At 48.5% G+C, this 19094-nt stretch overlaps 1 protein-coding gene across 1 annotated transcript; it reads left to right on the top strand.

The window, feature by feature from the left end:
• Positions 1 to 1739: 1739 nt before the first annotated feature.
• Positions 1740 to 18850, top strand: LOC125444005 (ATP-binding cassette subfamily G member 4-like). Its single transcript, XM_048516444.1, is given in 17 exon segments — positions 1740 to 2077; positions 4425 to 4509; positions 5141 to 5231; positions 6584 to 6701; positions 7928 to 8060; positions 8512 to 8562; positions 9069 to 9134; positions 9136 to 9215; positions 10556 to 10679; positions 11064 to 11178; positions 12732 to 12871; positions 13901 to 13999; positions 14617 to 14785; positions 15203 to 15303; positions 15478 to 15636; positions 16862 to 16980; positions 17563 to 18850. Coding segments are annotated over 17 exon segments (2214 nt in total). The 3' UTR covers positions 17789 to 18850.
• Positions 18851 to 19094: the final 244 nt, after the last annotated feature.

Below are 19094 nucleotides of genomic sequence, written 5' to 3'. Positions count from 1 at the left end.
ATTGCAAGGCATTGTGGGAAAGCTCTCTGTGGTTGCTAGGGAACTGTTGGCTCGATTGGCACAATCTAGGGCAGTGTGTGCCTCCTGCAGAGCGCGGCTGCCCTGCAGAAAGATGCCTGCAGAGGAAGGAGCTGGAGTTTGCTCGTGGCAGTGAGCCAAGCTGTACACACTCAGAAAAAAGCCAGGCATTTCCTTCTTCCATCCATAGTCCAATCTGGCCCACGAAGGATTTTACTAGGTTGTAATAGGCAGCAGCAAGCCACAGGGGAAAAACAGTTGCTTTTTCTTGAGCTGGCTTCGGTTGGTCAAAGAGAAACAGGAAGCCTTTGGGTTACACAAATCCCTCTATCAAACCGGAAAGCATCAGAACTGCTGAAGTGTCCTGTGTAGCTTGTGTGGCTGCTGTCCTAATAAGCAATATCAAGTCTAGCAAAGTTGTGCAAGCTGATTTAAGTGGGACTTCCTACCCCCAGGCCTGTTCTTTGGCTTTTTGCTCCTGTACTCCCCTCCTTATCCCACCACAGATAACGTTGTCAGCCTCCCTGCGAGGCCTGATATCTCCCGGAATTACGACTGCTTCCCAGACTACAGAGGTCCCCTGGAGAAAATGGCACCCAGGGGAAGCACTGAAATTGTGCCCCCCCCCCCCGCCCCGGACTCTATCACAGTGAGGGGAGCAGCACATTGGGGGGTGGTACCGAGCAACCCTGGGAGGAGGAGAGAAAAGAAGAGGGAAAGAGAGAAGTCCAGCAGCAGGGGGCGGGTGGGAAATAGCACCCACATTTCCTGCCCCTGCTGTTCCACCACCCCCCCCCCCCCACTGCAGTCTGTATGGTTGCTGGGGTGGCGATTCTGGGGGTGGATTCTGAGCAGGGGAAATCTCCCCTGCTATAATCCGGTGCCCAAGTAGATCGCCACTGGTCCCTGCCAGTCTTCCCCTTGGTGCCCCGCAATAACCACAGCTCTGCCAACCCCATCCACCAAGGGGAAGAGAGGAAGATTGGCATGGGGTGGCAGCAGGCAGTACAGAGTTTTCCCCAGCTACCCACTCCTGGGAGGAGAGGGAAAGGCAGATGGCCGAATGCACCCACTGTGTGACCCATGGGGGGGGTGGAGGAGGAGAAGGAGAAGGAGAAGGAGAAGGAGAAGGAGAAGGAGAAGGAGAAGGAGAAGGAGAAGGAGAAGGAGAAGGAGAAGAAAAGTTTAGATGTATATCCTGCCTTTCTCTCCTGTAAGGAGACTCAAGGTGGCCTACAAGCTCCTTTACCTTCCTCTCCCCACAGCAGACACCTGGTGAGATTGTAGGTTTAGCTGAGAGAGTTCTGACAGAACTGTGACTAGCCCAAGGTCACCCAGCAGGAATGTAGGAGTGCGGAAAAACATCTGGTTCACCAGATAAGCCTCTGCCACTCAGGTGGAGGTGGAGGAGTGGGGAATTAAACCCGGTTCTCTAGATTAGAATCCATCTGCTCTTAACCACTACACCATGCTGGCTCTCAGTGGGAGTGGTGCCTAGTGCTCCCACCCCCTCCACTGCCCCCTCATCTGCGAATGGCATCCTTGGAGGGTGAGGCCAGTAGTGGCATTATACCTGCTGAGGTACCTGTCTTCCTCAAGCCCATCCTACTTGGGTTCCACCCCGAAGTCTCCAGGGATTTCCCAACCTGGCGCTGGCAACCCTACAGACCATCTCCCTCAGACAGCAGATCTACCAGAGAGAGAGAAGGAGGGAGGGTGTGATGCCGCGGCTCACGTGCCATCTGACTTCTTTGCAGTCCCAGCGGCAAAAAAGGGCTAATCAGATGCTTAAGTCCCCAGCAGCTCTCGGCAAGATTAATGCCGCCGCACGCATCCGAAATGGGTCACTGTCGGTCAATGATCTGGCTGGCAGAAGCGGCCTCCCTCTGGAAGCTTCTGCGAAGAGGCTGGCGGAGGGGCGGCCTGGTGGAATCCAGTTAAGGTTGCCACACCAAGCTGAGAAATCCCTGGATATTTGGGGACGGTGGCGTTTGGAGAGGCAAGGGGGCTCAGCAGGGACTGGGTGCTATAGTGTCCTGAAGCCGTCATTTCCTCCCGGGTAACTGAGCTTGGCGGTTGTAGTTCTCAAGGAGATCTAGTGTTCACCTGGAAGCTGGTGGTTTTAAAGCTGGTAGGGGTACAGGGTGGCATGTGATAGCTCAGGAGCAGAGCTGACCTGGTCCCTCGAGGGATGGGATCTCAAGGTGGCATCAAGCCACGCAAAGGATACTCTATTTTATAGGTGTCAAACTCGCGGCCCTCCAGATGTTATGGACTACAGTTCCCATCATCCACTGCCAGCATGCTGGCAGGGGATGATGAGAACTGTAGTCCATAACATCTGGAGGGCCGCGAGTTTGACACCTGTGCTCTATTTGGTGGTGGCTCCTTGCCTGGAGATTTTTTCAACCTGACGAGGAGGCTAATAATTCAGAGCAAATACAGTTTCACAGTACTTGAGTATTAAAGGTACAGAATATTCTTTTTGATAACTTTCAGGTGACCCTACCCTTTTTGTAAAGGAAGAAAGACAGAAGGGTAGTCCAGGTGAGTCCTTGAATGGAGCAGAGCTGTGATGTTCTGGCGCCCCCTTGTGTTGGTACAGACAAATGGCTTTTCAAATGCCTAATGTTTTCCTTGCCCTGTTAGAGGTCCGCCCTGATGTTCTCTTTTAAGATTAAAAGTCAGAGGTGGGTTCAACAAAATGATGCTACAGGGAAAGGATTGGATTCCCCCGGTACCGTTTCTCTTGGAGAGACTGTGACTCAGTGACAGGGCTTTGCATTCAAAAGGTTTCAGGTTCAGTCCTTAGCATCTCCAGCTAATGATCAGGCAGTAGAGAATGTAAGAGAGCTCAGCCTGAGACTGTGGAGAGCTGCTGCTGCCAGTCTGAGTAGGCAATACCGACTTTGATGGGCCAAGTATCTGATTCAGTTGGAAGAAGTTTCATGTGCATTCAAGTGACCGAACAAAATTTGAGTCCAGTAGCGCCTTAAAGACCAACAGAATTTCCCAGGAAATACGATTTTGTAAGTCAGTGTTCATCAAATGCTGCAGTGTCACATAACCTGGGAAATGTTGATCTGATCCTGTGGGCTGACATGGCTCCCCACCTGACATGGTTTTCCCAGAGAGAATCGGCTCTGCCACATGGCTTTTCACCATGATGTGGAAGAAGGGGCATGCACGATATTAATTGGTTTGGGTGGTGGTTGTTTTGACTGCTGAAACTCCAGTAGATGTGAGCGCAGGGGTGGGTCTTGACTGCCCTTTCATTTCATTGGCCTCCTCTGCATTTGTGGTCAGAGGCGTATCTAGGGTGGGACAACCAGGGCTTACGTCCTGGGTGCCACTTAAAGGTGAGCGCCCTCAGCATCCAGCCTCCTCTCCATGAAGAATTCTGCTCTGCTCCAGATAAGTCCAGCTTTAAACTGTGGGCTCCACCACTAAAGTCCACATGGACTTCAGTAGCAGAGCCAGCAGTATAAAGATGAGCCCGGCCAGGCCAAGCTGGCAGTTCGATATTGGGCTTGGCCTGGTCGAGATCAGCTGAAGGCAAGCCCACAATTTAAAGCTGGCCCTGGCCCAGGCAAGACCAACATAGAACTGTGGGCTCAGCCTGGCCTCATAAGAACATAAGAACAAGCCAGCTGGATCAGACCAGAGTCCATCTAGTCCAGCTCTCTGCTACTCGCAGTGGCCCACCAGGTGCTTTGAGGAGCTCACGTGCAGGATGTTGCTCCTGAGCACCTGGATTGTTAAGGCATTTGCAATCTGAGATCATAGAGGATCAAGATTGGTAGCCATAGATCGACTTCTCCTCCATAAATCTGTCCAAGCCCCTTTTAAAGCTATCCAGGTTAGTGGCCATCACCACCTCCTGTGGCAGCATATTCCAAACACCAATCACACGTTGCGTGAAGAAGTGTTTCCTTTTATTAGTCCTCATTCTTCCCCCCAGCATTTTCAATGAATGCCCCCTGGTTCTAGTATTGTGAGAAAGAGAGAAAAATTTCTCTCTGTCAACATTTTCTACCCCATGCATAATTTTATAGACTTCAATCATATCCCCCCTCAGCCGTCTCCTCTCCAAACTAAAGAGCCCCAAACGCTGCAGCCTCTCCTCATAGGGAAGGTGCTCCAGTCCCTCAATCATCCTCGTTGCCCTTCTCTGCACTTTTTCTATCTCCTCAATATCCTTTTTGAGATGTGGCGACCAGAACTGAACTGAACTGAACACAGTACTCGTCCAGTGTTATACTGCTGGTTCTGCCATGGAAGAGCTGCCTCCAAAGTCACGTGGCCTTTGGCAGCAGTGGGTGCAGCTTAATGCTGGACCTGGCCAGGCTGCAGGGGAGGGAGGGGGAGGGGTTTTCAGTGCTTTCCCTAGGCACGGTTTTCCATAGATACACCCTCTTTGTGGTGGTGAAGCCTGCCTCTCCAAATTGTTGGATGCTGGAGCATTGGAGTCTGATCAACTTGGCACCTGCAGTAACTGCCTATGAATTCACATTGCAGCCCCATCATCACAACATCCAAGCTGGCCAGAGTCTACCGTGGGCTCTTCTGTTCTGGTTGGTCCACCACGTGCTCTGCCCCCACCCTCTAGTCCTGTGGTGGCGAACCTTTGGCACTCCAGATGTTATGGACTACAATTCCCAACAGCCCCTGCCAACATGGCCAATTGTAGGGGCTGATGGGAATTGTAGTCCATAACATCTGGAGTGCCAAAGGTTCGCCACCACTGCTGTAGTCTCATGGGCTACTCAATGCATCCGTTCCTCCTGCTCTGTCTCTATCTTGGTTCCCCAACCAATCAACTGCTTGGGGTGGCAGTTGGGGTGGGTGCCCCACGCCGCAGGAACTCAGCTTGCACCGCCTCTTGGCTCCTTGCTGTCAGAAGCCAGGGTCTGACCAAGCTGGTGGTGCAGGCCCAGGAGGGGTTGGATGTCCCCAGCTCGGGGCAATGAGATACTTTGAGCTTGCTCTGCATAATGGATGCTGGTTAAAAGCCTTGCAAAACCGCCTGCCTCTGCAGTCCATTTAGGGGTGGGCTGGCCAACGCTGACCTTACCTCTCTTCCAGGAATTGGGCAGTGGCCCCAGATTGATTCGGCTTTCAGGTTTTGGCTGAGCATTCCCTGACTCACAGCAGCTCGGCTTGGCTTTTTGGCAGCTTAGCCTGGGGGAGGGGCATCGGGTTGGCGCAGTGGGGTAGGGACCAAAATACTTGCTTGTGTCACGCAGACAAGATTAGGGTGTTTGTGGCTGAAAGCAGGAGCTGTGATCCATGGTACATGGTGGATTCTTGCCTATGATATTTTGCGCCACAGTCAAATCTGTTAGGCTTCCACACATTACAGGAAAACTGTGTTTTTGTGGTATTATTGTGGTATTATTGTGGTATTTTGTGGTATTATTGTGGTATTACTGCTCACTTTCTGAATTGACTTGTCCATTCAGGAAAATCTGGTTGTGAATAACTTCTTGCTCAGAATATGCATTCCCTGCTTTTCTTTTTCCTCAAAGGGATCCCAAAGCCACTTACTACAATGAAGAACAATATCATTGAAATAGAAACAAACAGTAACCAGCTGTGCCTTGGACCAGTTCTGCACTCAGTCAGCCAGTTTGCCCAAGCGCAGGGGCATGTGGGAAGGGGCAAGAGTCCTTTGGCTGTTGGTCTGTGGTTCACACCTCTGGCCCCACCCAGGTGTTACACCTGGAGACTGAAAGATCAAACGAAGGCCCAGCTTAAATGTCATAGCCGGCCAGAGACTCCCTCCCAATCAGTAGATGCTGCCTTTGTCTGTAAGCTGCCATCTTTCTCATTCAAATCTTATCCTTGTCAGAATCTCACAGGGTATACCTAGGCAAGATGTGCTGCTTCTCAGCCACCTGTCTGCAATATGGGACGAATCTTCCCAGGAGTTTGGAAGGAGGGTACAGAAATGATGGCGCACAATATGTGATGCCAGGTCTGACTCAGCCCCCAGATGTGCCATAAACATATTGGGAGATGCTTTGACCAACCAAAACATCCCCCTGATGTGCTTATATCACACCTGGGCTTCAGGTGGATGTGATGTCATATAGCATCATTTCCTGCAGGTCTGGGGGTGGGGCTCTTTTGCAGGGTCCTTCCCTCCCCTCCCACCAGAGGCAGGCAACTAGTAAACCTGCAAGAAAGTGCTGCCAAAATGCTCCATGTTATTGTACATTTTTGTCCTTTGTTTCCTCAACAGTTGGTCATTCTGACCTATCAAAACTCATTTGTGTTCATCTGAATGAGCATCTTCTAGATATCCATGGAAGGGACCATCTTCAAGCAGGGCAAAGTCATCTCCCTTTTGGCCTTCACATATTATTTTGAATTTTGGTGCCCTTCTCTTTCCCAAAGGAAGTTTGAAAGCAACCAGGTCTGGTGACCCCATACTGCAAATTGATCCTTCTGCCAAATAAATGTTGACTGGTAGATCTTCTGTATGGACCAAAACTTAGCCGTCTCGGACCTCCTGGGTGATCCTTATCACATGCCTGACCCCTCTTTATGTTCTCTTTTGCAGGATATAAGACTCTGCTAAAATGTCTCTCTGGGAAATTTTGTCGACGAGAGCTTATTGGCATCATGGGTCCCTCTGGGGCCGGGAAATCGACCCTAATGAACATCCTGGCTGGTTATCGGTGAGGCAGTTTCTGTTTTCCCAAAAGGGCTGGGGCTGTTACTGAGCTCAGAACTTTCACCGTAGTTAGGCTGATGCTACAGATCCGTCGCTGTCTTTGGCCAGCAATTGCTCTGCAGTGAGGAGGCACAGAAAACCGTCATCACAAGGAGATCCTGTGCCACGGCCTCTCAGTCAAAGGACTGCAAATTTAAAACACATTGAAACAGAATGACTGTTTTTTTAAAAAAATTTTATTGTATCATTTGAATTTTACAGTTTATAGTAATTTCCTTCTTCATACATTTTCAAACAATACTTCCCCCCCTTTTCTCCCTCCCCCCATTACTTCTTCTTCATAGTTTTGTCACACAAACAGCAGTAAGTTCATTCTCTGTAGCCTCTTCTCCCTTATTTCTTCGTTGACTCGAGCTTCTTTCATCCAGTCCATGTATATTATCCATATCTTCAAATTTTCATTCTGTTTATCTTGCCATGTCTTATTTTTGGTTAGTATATTGAAAATATCAAGTGTCACTTGTTCCCAGATATATTCTAACCATTTCTGAAATGTCCATTTTTTCTTTTCTTTCCAGCCCAAGGCTATTGTTGCATGGGCTGCTTTAATCATTATTTTATACATATAGCTATATCGTTTATCCACCCTTCTGTCTACCATTACACCCATGAACATGAAGTCATTATTTAGAAACAGAATGACTGTTGACTAAAGATTGTAACTAGATGTTAAGAATTGTTAATAAATAGACTTCGGCCTTTCTATGCAAGTTCCAAGTGGTTTCTTATTAAACAAGGAACTGTTAGCAAAAAAGTTTAATGGTTTTAATGGACTTATTAATATTTGATAGATGTTGTGTGGAATGATTTTATTGTGGTGAGGTTTGTACAGAAATGATTTTATTGTTGTGAGATTTGTACAGAAATGATTTTATTGTCAGCCGCCCTGAGCCTGGCAACCAGGACTGGAAGCCATCCAGAAGAAGAGAGTCCATCAGTGAGTGGCCCCATCCAGTGGGCATAAAGACCCACCAGATATTTTGCCAAGCGACCCCTTCCCCCCCCCCCCACATTCACACACACACCTGGAATCAATCCTTGAAAGTCTCTAACCAGTTACAAGTAGCACTTTTTGCAGACTGAGAAAATGCTAGTTCATTCACTATAGGCTGGTTGCGACTCCGCGGTTCATTCCGCGCATGCTTTGGTCACAGTTCTTGTCACTTGTAGGGAGACGGGCATGAAGGGGCAGATCCTGGTCAACGGGAGGCAGAGGGAGCTGCGCACTTTCCGGAAGATGTCTTGCTACATCATGCAGGACGACATGCTGTTGCCGCACCTCAATGTGCGTGAGGCCATGATGGTGAGTGAACCAGAAAGGCCAAGCCAGTCTCGGAAGGAGGGAGGGTTTGAGGCAGCCCTGGGAAAGGGAGAGGGGGTCTTCCAGAGACTCACAGGTGTTAGGACTGAAGAACCCTTCCATTCATTGGAGGACTTCTCTCTCCTCGTGCACCTGGGGTTGTGGGTCCTGCATTCTGAGAGGATGATCCGCATAATCACACAGGAAAGTTTCCCGGGCAGTACAGCTGCATCCGTGGTACAGTGGTAGAGCATCTGCTTGGCATGCAGAAGTTCCCAGGTTCGATCCCTGGCATCTCCAGTAAGGATCAGAGGTAGCAGGGGGTATGAAAAAAATCAGACCACCAAGGGCTGCTACCTGTCTGAGTAGACAATAATGAGGATGGTGGGGTAGTTTATTATGCCCTGGAGTCTGGAAAAACTCATTTTCTGGATGCTTTCTGTTCCATATTCAGGTGTCAGCAAATCTGAAACTGAATGAGAAGCAGGAAGTGAAGAAAGAGTTGGTGAGTTTCCATCCCTTCCCCTCCTTTTTGAAAATCCAAGTCGCAAAGAGATTCTCTGCATCTCCTTAGTCCAAATTTACACAGAGCCAAGACACATGAGGGCGGCTCTTTCAGTATTTGTTTCCTTCTCTCTCTGCCCCTGGACTCACGGCCCTGAAAACCGTGAAGGTGTTTTGCCGTCTAACATGGATGGTTACTGGCTCCAGCAGACATTAATGTCTTTAAACTTTCTGTGTTCCGAGATGTGAGAAGTTCTTGGCTTGCAGGTGACTCCTAGCAAAGATCTCCTTAGTTGGCAGGGAGCCGAGCTCTTTGCATCTGACTCATGTGTCCCCTTCAGGAGAGGAAGGAGGAGGAAGAAATTAATGGCCTGTATCTTTGGACATTGGTGATCAAGGATGGATTGCTGAGCCCATTGCTCTTTTGGGAGCAGCGAAGATGGAATGAGTTGGTGTACTGGACTGCATGCAACTCCTCTCTCTCTCTCCCCTTTTCCGCCCTCCCAGGTGAATGAGATCTTGACAGCGCTGAGCCTTCTGGAATGTTCCTACACCCGCACCGTATCCCTCTCCGGGGGGGCAACGCAAACGCCTCGCCATCGCACTGGAGCTAGTCAACAATCCCCCGGTCATGTTCTTTGATGAACCCACCAGGTAGGAGTTCGGCTTTCTAGTTCTGCCGGCCCGATCCATGGGGAAGCTGCCAGGGGGCCGGGGAACAGAACCTCGGGGGCTTCTAGATTCTCTTTAAGGCGGGCATGAGATGGGAGCTCTTGACAGCTTTAATTTTCTCTACATGAAAAACCTACCTGCCCATAGAAAACTAGCACCACTGGGGGAAAGGTTGATCACTATGCTGGATTTCTGCTTGCGGAAAGTTCTTAAAGTAAAGGAGCATTCCTAAATATGACCTCCTGAAGATGTGAAATCCAATCTATCACTGCAGCATCCCCATATTTATCTGAATGTGTTAAAGAGTCCTGAGAACCACAACCACTGAATAATCCCATGTGAAGTCCTGGGTTGTCCAAGGTCAAGTAGCAAATGGATAGGAGAACATTAGTTTAAGTAGAAGACCAGCCAAGACCATTTTACAGGTCTCCTTCTGAGCCAAGGAACCAGCGCAAACCCACAGATGAGGCCCAGAAGGGCTGCCCTAGAAACCCGGAGCCAAGCCTAAAGTGGTTTGCAAGAAAACATGCTTTTAAACATGTAAATGGTCTAAAAATAAAAGCAGAAGACTGGAAAAGCCCCCAAACTACTGATCCTCTCTGTAGTGCCTCCACATTTGCTTTTGAGCTGTAGTGGTTAAGAGCAGGTGGACTCTAATCTGGAGAGCTGGGTTTGATTCCCCTCTCCTCCACATAAGCAGCGGACACTAATCTGGTAAACTGGATTTGTTTCCCTGCTCCTACCTATGAGACCTACTGGGTGACCTTGGGCTAGTCACAGTCCTCTCAAAACTCTCTCAGCTCCACCTGCCTCACAGGGGGTCTACTGTGGGGAGAGGAAGGGAAGGAATTTGTAAGATGCTTTGAGACTCCTTACAGTTGAGGAAAGCAGGATATAAATCCAAACTCTTCTTCTGTTGTTAAGAACATAAGAACAAGCCAGCTGGATCAGACCAGAGTCCATCTAGTCCAGCTCTCTGCTACTCGCAGTGGCCCACCAGGTGCCTTTGGGAGCTCACATGCAGGAGGTGAAAGCAATGGCCTTCTGCGGCTGTTGCTCCCGAGCACCTGGACTGCTAAGGCATTTGCAATCTCAGATCAAAGAGGATCAAGATTGGTAGCCATAGATCGACTTCTCCTCCATAAATCTGTCCAAGCCCCTTTTAAAGCTATCCAGGTTAGTGACCATCACCACCTTCTGTGGCAGCATATTCCAAACACCAATCACACGTTGCGTGAAGAAGTGTTTCCTTTTATTAGTCCTAATTCTTCCCCCCAGCATGTTCTCTGATGCTGGGATTTCTTCTTGCTGTCTTTCTGCAGTGGACTAGACAGCTCCTCCTGCTTCCAGGTGGTGTCCCTCTTGAAGTCCTTGGCCCAAGGGGGCCGCACCATCATCTGCACCATCCACCAGCCCAGCGCTAAACTCTTTGAGACGTTTGATAAGGTGAGACGTTCTGCAGGGGCATAGCTCTGCTGGCTGCTGCAATCCCGTTCCTGGCCAAAGTTGAACCAGACACACTCAGATTTCACCAGTCATCATTTATGCCCTTTCCTCCACATGAGCAGCAGACTCTGATCTGGAGAGCCAGGTTCGATTCCCCGCTCCTCCACATGAAGCCTCCTGAGTGACCTTGGGTTAGTCACGGTTCTTCAGAACTCTCTCAGCCCCACCTAGCCCAGAAGCAGCTTAAAACTCTTCCCCTTCCCCACCCCACAAGGCGCCGTTTGTGTGGTGGGGGGTGGAGGGGTGGAGAAAGGATTGTAAATTGCTTTGAGTCTCTTTGTGGTAGAGAAAAGTGGGATATGAGTCCAACTCTTCTTCTTTCAGCTTTACATCTTGAGCCAAGGGCAGTGCATCTACAAGGGGGCTGTGCCCCTCCTCATCCCCTACCTGAAAGGGCTGGGCTTGCATTGCCCCACCTACCACAACCCAGCTGATTTCAGTAAGTGACCCTCACTTATTTACAGGGCTGAAAAAGAATCAGATACGGGAATTTTCCGCACAATCCTTTTCCTTGTTTGTAAGTTCCTGTTTCTTAGGAGGTTTTTCTCTCTTTAGTGGCCAATTCAATACTATAGTGTATATCTGGCCTAAAGTGATGTAATATCGAATCTACTGCCAGAGAGAGCAAAACACATGTGGGTCAGAATCCCACCCCCTCCCACAAAGATACAGGAACCTCCAAGCAAGGAAAAGGAGAATGTGGAAAAGCCCACAGTCTGTGGATGGTTTTTACTCTAAGCCACCTTGAATCAAGAGGAAAGGTGGGATATACACATTTTAATAAATAAAAACTTTTTAGTCAGGGTAGCCAGATGGAACCTCCAGCTATAGCAGTGGTGTACCAGATGTTGGGTTCAGGAAGGAAGTGGCTATTTCCTTTCCAGCGTGGTGTAGTGGTTAAAAACAGGTGCACTCTAAGTGGCAAAGCAGGGAATCAATTGATTCTTCTCTGCCACTTGAGCTGTGGAGGCTTATCTGGTGAAGCAGATTAGCTTGTGCACTCCAACACATGCCAGCTGGGGGCCCTTGGGCTAGTCACAGTTCTTCAGAGCTCTTTCAGCCCCACCTACCTCACAGGGTGTTTGCTGTGGTGGGAGGGAGAAGGGAAAGGAGATTGTAAGCCCCTTTGAGTCTCCTTACAGGAGAGAAAGAGGAGATATAAATTCAACTCTTCTTCTTCTTCCTGCCATGGTTGATATAGGAGCCCAGATCCTGGAACAGGTGAACTTTGGCCTGACCTAGCAAGGAACTATTCATAACTGGAAGCCTCTGACCTAGCTGCTTTTGACCCTTGCATGTTAGGATAGAAATACACTGCTATGTGCCACCAGTCTTAACAACCAACACTGCCCTCAAAAGACCCAAAGGTTGGTTCAGGAGAAGGCAGCTTCGTGGGTTTATAATGGCTCAGAGTGCAGTCTCTGGATTCAGTTTGTCACCTCATCAGGTGGCCACTGCTAAGTGGCTATTCTGTGACCTCAGTTTTTCCACCTTTCCATCTGTAAAACGGGGATAATTGCCCTGGCAGAACTTACAGAGTGGTTGAAAAATCTGGTGAGATAATGGAAAGAGCGCTAAAGATTAAATATTGGCTGAACTGTGGAAGAACCAGCCTGTTAGCATATGGGATGTATGAGTATTCCTTTCATCCATGCTTTGTGTTTTCACATATCATTGTCACCTGGATTTTTGTTTTGCTCCGGGTATCCCTGATTTGTTGATTTCCTTTATGCTCTTCATAGGCCACTGATGCAAGATAAATGCTGAGTGGAATAAATCCTTACCAGAGGGGAGTAGGAACTAATGCACAAATAAGAATTCTCAGGTTTTATTTATACCCAGGAGGAGCAAAATCCATGATTTTTGAGTCAAAAGGGGTTGTGAAATTTAGTTAGTACAGGACACAAGAGGTACCTTGTCTGCAGGATGGAATGGCGGGTAAGACCATCCCCCCCCCCCCAAGAAAACCCCAGTCTACCTGCTTCTTTGCAGTTATCGAGGTGGCATCTGGAGAATACGGGGACCTCAATTCAATGCTTTTCCAAGCCGTCCAGAACGGGCTGTGCACCATGGCTGAGAAGAAGGTCAGCCCAAACAAAGTGGACTCCTCCTGTCCCGGACGCTGCGTGGTGGTGAGTGGGGCCGGGAGGGGGCAGCAGGGGTGTCTCGTCTTCCAATCTGAGAATCTCAAATCACCCAATCCTTCTGCTCATCCTCAGGGACTGCTACAGTTCAGGGGAGGGTTACCAGCTTCCAGGTGAGGACTGGAGATCTTTTGAAATGACAACTGATCTCCAGGCAACAGAGACCGGTTCCTCTGAAGGGTGGCCTCAAGGGAACCACACAGTGGATTGTCACAGTGTGTTTGCTGTGGGGAGAGGGGGAAGCGAAACGAGATTGTAAGCCCCTTTGAGTCTCCTTACAGGAGAGAAAGAGGAGATATAAATCCAACTCTTCTTCTTCTTCTTCCTGCCATGGTTGATATAGGAGCCCAGATCCTGGAACAGGTGAACTTTGGCCTGACCTAGCAAGGAACTATTCATAATTGGAAGCCGCTGCCCTAGGTGCTTTTGACCCTTGCATGTTAGGATAGAAATACACTGCTATGTGCCACCAGTCTTAACAGCCAACACTGCCCTCAAAAGACCCAAAGGTTGGTTCAGGAGAAGGCAGCTTCGTGGGTTTATAATGGCTCAGAGTGCAGTCTCTGGATTCAATTTGTCACCTTATCTATCAAAACTAGGACAAAGAGGCTTAGAGACAGCTTCTACTCTAGAGCTGTGGCTATGCTAAACTCCGCGGCTTCGTGTTGATGTGTTTGGGGCTGTGTAGGGATGGGTGGAGGAAGGGGAAAGTGAGGATGGGGTATGAGTCTGAAATTGTGTGCATCGAGGAATGCTGCTGTAAATTTCGTTGTGCGTGCACAATGACAATAAAATGCTGATGCTTATGCTTATACAGTGCTGAGGGGTCTGCTCCCCTCCAAAAAAAACCCACCTCACCCTCCTCAGATTCCACCTCCTTAATCTCCCAAGAATTCCCCAACCCGGGATCTAGATCAGGGCTAAACCAAATGTGTGCTGGGGATGGGGTTGCCGGTTCCAAGTTGGGAAAACATTGTGATGCTAATAAAGCCATTGCTTTGTTCATGTTCTCCTCAGGATCTGGACCACATTGAGAGCCATACTTTCGCAACCAGCACCCTGACCCAGTTCTGCATCCTCTTCAAGAGAACATTCCTGTCCATTTTGCGAGACACGGTAAGGACTGGAGAAGGGCAGGTGGGAAGGGGCGGGGGGGGGGACGGAAGAGACCCAGGTACGTATGCGTTGGGAGAGAGGGTGGCGCTACAGTTTTTTAAAAAGTTAACAGAGTTCATGGGTTCCCCAAAATGGGAACTGGTTGCAGTAAAGGAAAAGCCCTCTGCTGCAATAAAGGTGGGTTGCAGTAAAGCAAGGCCCCCTACTCATGCACGTGGGGGGAGGCGCAATATATAAAACAAATAATAACATGAACTCTAAAATCAAGGATTGAAGAAGCTTAGAAGAGAATAGAGCTTCCTTTCTGATGGGTCTAGTGGTCCCCAACCTGGGTTACGTGTACCCACCCCCAGAGCATTTGGGGGTACCTGAAAAAATTACATAATGGATTTGCTAATACGGGGGTATAATTTTAGGGAAATGGGTTGCCAAGGGGTACATGAGTGAAAAAAGGTTGGCAACCACCAGTCTAGAGCATGAAAGATACTGGTGATTTCATTGTTCAGTCCATTAACTCGTTCTGTGAGGTATACTCCTTCTGAAAATGGAGGTTCCATTTGTTGTGTGCCCTCGTGTGTGAGCCAGTGACAGCGACGCACCCCTCTTGCCTTATGCAGGTTCTCACCCACCTACGGTTTATGTCGCACATCTGCATCGGCGTGTTGATCGGCCTGCTGTACCTGCACATCGGCAACGATGCCGCCAAGGTCTTCAACAACACCGGCTTCCTTTTCTTCTCGATGCTCTTTGTCATGTTCGCTGCATTGATGCCGACCGTCCTCACCTGTAAGCACCCGATCCAGTCCTGTGATTGTGCCGGGGGAAACCAAGAGGGTGCTTAAAATGATTTGCTATGGTATTCCCCCCTCCCCCCCCACACACACACTCTCAATACGCACAGCCCTACGTGGATGTGCCCCAGCATAGGAGAGCCACTGGTGGTTCTGATTCCCCAAGACTGATGGTGGGGATGGAAATTGCTGTCTGTCACAGCCAGCTTACGGGGACCCTGCAGGGTTTTCAAGCCAAGAAACTAACCGAGCTGGTTTGCTGTAGCCTGCTTCTGCGTATGATACCACAGAGTCCACCCTCCAGGGGAACGGGGTCTCTGTCACCTGGAGGTGCGGAGTATTTACAAGAGACCTCCAGCCTGGTTGTGTTTTCGTGCTGACTGCCGCTCATCCGCCCTGTCTCTCCCTGCAGTCCCCCTAGAGATGTCTGTATTTCTGAGAGAGCATTTGAATTACTGGTACAGCCTGAAGGCCTATTTTCTAGCCAAGACCATGGCGGACATACCTTTCCAGGTGAGCTTGCTGGGTTCCTCTGCCCTGCAAGGTGCTGCCGCACACCACCGGCTCGAGCCTCCCGTCACTGCAGCTCCTGCCTTCTCTGCAGTTCTCAGACGAGGAGGGCAGGGAGGGGCGAAACTGTTGCTTTGGACCCAGGAGTGTTAATCTGTCCCCTCCGGCATCCTTCAGGTCATCTGTCCCATCGTCTACTGCAGCATTGTGTACTGGATGACGGCTCAGCCCCCTGAAGTCTCACGCTTCTTACTGTTTTCCGCACTGTCCACCTGTACCGCTTTGGTGGCCCAATCTCTGGGGCTGGTGATCGGAGCAGCTTCCACTTCCGTACAGGTTAGGCAGATGGGGGGGGGGGGGTTGTCTGTTTTGGTGCGGGGTGAGGTTATCTAAGACTATAACCTTTGCAGAATTATATTTAGAATAAAAATAAGAGTTTTAGATTTATATTTCCCCTTTCTCTCCTATAAGGAGACTCAAAGGAGCGTACAATCTCCTTTCCCTTCCCCCCCCACAACAAACACATGGGTGGGGCTGAGAGGGCTCCACAGAACTGTGACTAGCCCAAGGTCACCCAGCTGGCACGTGTTGGAGTGCACAAGCTAATCTGGTTCACCAGATAAGTTTCCACAGCTCAAGTGGCAGAGCAGGGAATCAAACCCGGTTCTCCAGGTTAGAGTGCACCTGCTCTTAACCATTGCAACCAGATTTCAGTTTCCTGCAGAGGGAAGTCTGAGTCACTGGGAATTTCACAAGGCCTGGCAGAAGGGGACCCCGCTTTGGATTTCTATACCTTGAGAGAAAAGCAGGCAAAAATTACAGAAACAAATGCCCTTGTCTCAGTTTTTTTTAATGAAATTTGATGTCAAATTGAATGACCTGAACTTTCAAGTAGAAATTCAAAATCTTGTGACAAAAATAAAACTGTCCACCTCTGGAAGAGAAATCAACCTCCCAACCTATTTAACCACAGTTCCTGGATTCGACGTATGTTGCCAGAATGTCGAAACCAATTTATCTTGATGGAAAAGCCATCTTAATTTGCTGGTATCTGGGAGGAGAAATCTATCAGTGTTGATCTGCATTATTTTTTTTCTTTACTCTGAATTGTCGTGTTTGTAGAATGTGTGTGTTTCAGTATGTGTGAGTTTTATAGGTAGGCCCCTTCCGCACACGCAAAATAATGCGTTTTCAAACCACTTTCACAACTGTTTGCAAGTGGGTTTTGCTATTCCGCACAGCTTCAAAGAGCACTGAAAGCAGTTTGAAAGTGCATTATTCTGCATGTGTGGAATGAGCTGTAGTCTCATTTCCTTTTACCTTTGCTGTGTATTTTTGTTAACAGATGCATGGCTAATGTTCTGCCAAGATAGAATCAAAACGCACTTTGAAGTTGTAAAAAAACTATCAGTTTCTTTAAGGGCAGAGTGACACGTTTTTGGATCCTGATCTTGTTTAACTCTGAGAGCTCCAGCTGTTAAGATTTGGAGATTCCTTCTCCAAAGCCCAGCTTAGCCTTTTATTCTCAGAGTCTCCCTGTTTCTCTGCCTTTGTTTCCTAGGTGGCAACTTTTGTCGGTCCTGTCACAGCCATCCCTGTCCTCCTATTCTCTGGCTTCTTCGTCAGTTTCAAGACTATCCCGACCTACTTACAATGGAGTTCATATGTCTCTTATGTCAGGTGAGGCTGCTAGTTAACACATCATACCTTCGGTGTGCACCGATTATGATAGTATGGAAGTGCCGTAGCCTTTTGGATGGTCTTGCATTTCAAGGGAGAGACGTAAGTGTGCCACTTTTTCAGGATCCCTCCCTTCCCCCGCCAGCAATCAGAATAGCAATAAAACGGAACTTAATATTCAGTGAAAACAGAATGCAGATTTGAGGGAGAACCTTCCATATTCCTGATTTCACCAAATATTCTGCTATTCAGATAACACCCACTGATACATCTCAAATAAACAATTGTTTGTAGCTTTACACATTGACCTATTCAATTAATTCCTCCGCTTCTATTTGTAATCCCCTTTGATATTATTATGATTATTTAATTAAATGGTTCAGCAACATACAAGAAATGCAACTCTCACTTCTCATCAAATTCATGCTTTGATTGTCTATTTACAGGGTTCCTTAGTTTAGCCATTGTAGCCAATGCCCTTATTTTCTCCTCCCAAACGTTGGGCCCGAACTTCTTGATATTCTTTTTTGTGCAGTGTTTGTACCTAGGTCTGGTGACCATGTTTTTTGTGTCCTGGCTCAGGTATGGCTTTGAAGGCGTCATCTTGACCATCTATGCCTTGGAACGCGAAGAGCTGGAATGCAAGACAATGAACTGTCCCTACAAGGATCCTACCAAGGTTCTGGAAGAGCTGGATGTCGGGGAAGCCAAACTCTACATGGACTTCATTGTCTTGGGCATCTTCTTTGTCATTCTGAGGCTTTTGGCCTACCTTATCCTCAAGTATAAGGTGAAGTCTGAAAGATAAAGGGGCCCTTTGGCATGGCCTCAATGCCCTCTGGTGGACCTGGTCATCTGTCACATGTTGAAGGGATGTAAACTCTGTGGGCCACGGACCAATGAGGGAGCTATCCGGTCGCTGGTGGCCAGCACTGACTCACTCGAGAAGGGTTGATGAGACATCTCAGAACTGTTTTAACCTTTCCAGGCATTCCCTTCATTGCAATTTTTTTGTATAATTCTGGAATGTATCAATCTCTCTTCCTGGAGCAATACCCGTGAGAGGGAAGTTGTCCTTGTCCACATGGCCCCCAGACTGGATCCCTTGGGCCACATCTGCTGTCACTTGGTTTCTGCTCCACTATGAAGGGGGAGAAGCTGGAATCAATTTGGATCTGGGGTGGGCGGGGTGGGGCGGGGGCCAAATGGAGAAGGGAGTTGTGACAGGCGAGGAGATCCCTCTGCAAAGCACAGTTTTGTAGCGCCGTCGTTTTGTGCTGTTTTTGACTCGCTCGCTTGCCGACATAACTGTAGCATGTGTATCAATATTAAGAGACTGGAAGATCTGTCAGGATTGGTTGCACAAGGCTTTTGGTGTTTACCGTAGCGACAAAGGATTTTTTTGGTATTTTCCCTCCATCCCCTTCCCAATCTTTTCCTTGTATTCTTTATGAGAAACCAAATGACAGTTTGTTATCTAGTCTTTGCTAGAGCTCTGGGCAGGTATCGAAATGGAGAACAGAATGGCCAATACATAGGGGACTCTGTGACCATCAACCATGCGTAGACATTAGAGACATACTAAGACAATCAATGGCATAGAATCCCATCCCTGCTGTCTTCCCTGATTCCCGTTAAATCACGCCTATGTCATTTTAGAATCAACAGTTGTACCATGTAAATTGTGTTGTGCCAATCCCCGCAGTCATTTTGTGTGGAGGGATGTCCTCGCTGTTCCCATTTTACAAAACTGAAGAGTGGTATGCCTTAAGCCAGGCGATGGATTCATGGCTTAGGGAAAACTCGAATCCAAGTCACTCTTTCCACCCCTTAAAAAAGAACCCCGGTGGTTTATTAGGATTGTTTCTCCCTGGCTCATTCCGCACATGCAGAATAATGCAAAGAGCTTTCAGTGCTCTTTGAAGCTGTGCGGAATAGCAAAATCCACTTGCAAACAGTTGTGAAAGTGGTTTGAAAACGCTTTATTTTGCGTGTGCGGAAGGGGCCTATGTCTATGACCCAAACTAAAAATCTGAACCTGACATATTTTCTCTCTGGGTTATCCTCCCGCAAGGTCTCCTTTCTTGTTTCCCAGCAACTGACAAGCAGAGATT

The sequence above is a fragment of the Sphaerodactylus townsendi genome, linkage group LG15 (genome assembly GCF_021028975.2).
Source record: "Sphaerodactylus townsendi isolate TG3544 linkage group LG15, MPM_Stown_v2.3, whole genome shotgun sequence".
NCBI classification, from domain to species: domain Eukaryota; kingdom Metazoa; phylum Chordata; class Lepidosauria; order Squamata; family Sphaerodactylidae; genus Sphaerodactylus; species Sphaerodactylus townsendi.
The sequence above is the reverse complement of the archived record's forward strand: the minus strand, read 5'-3'. Positions and strand labels throughout refer to the sequence as shown.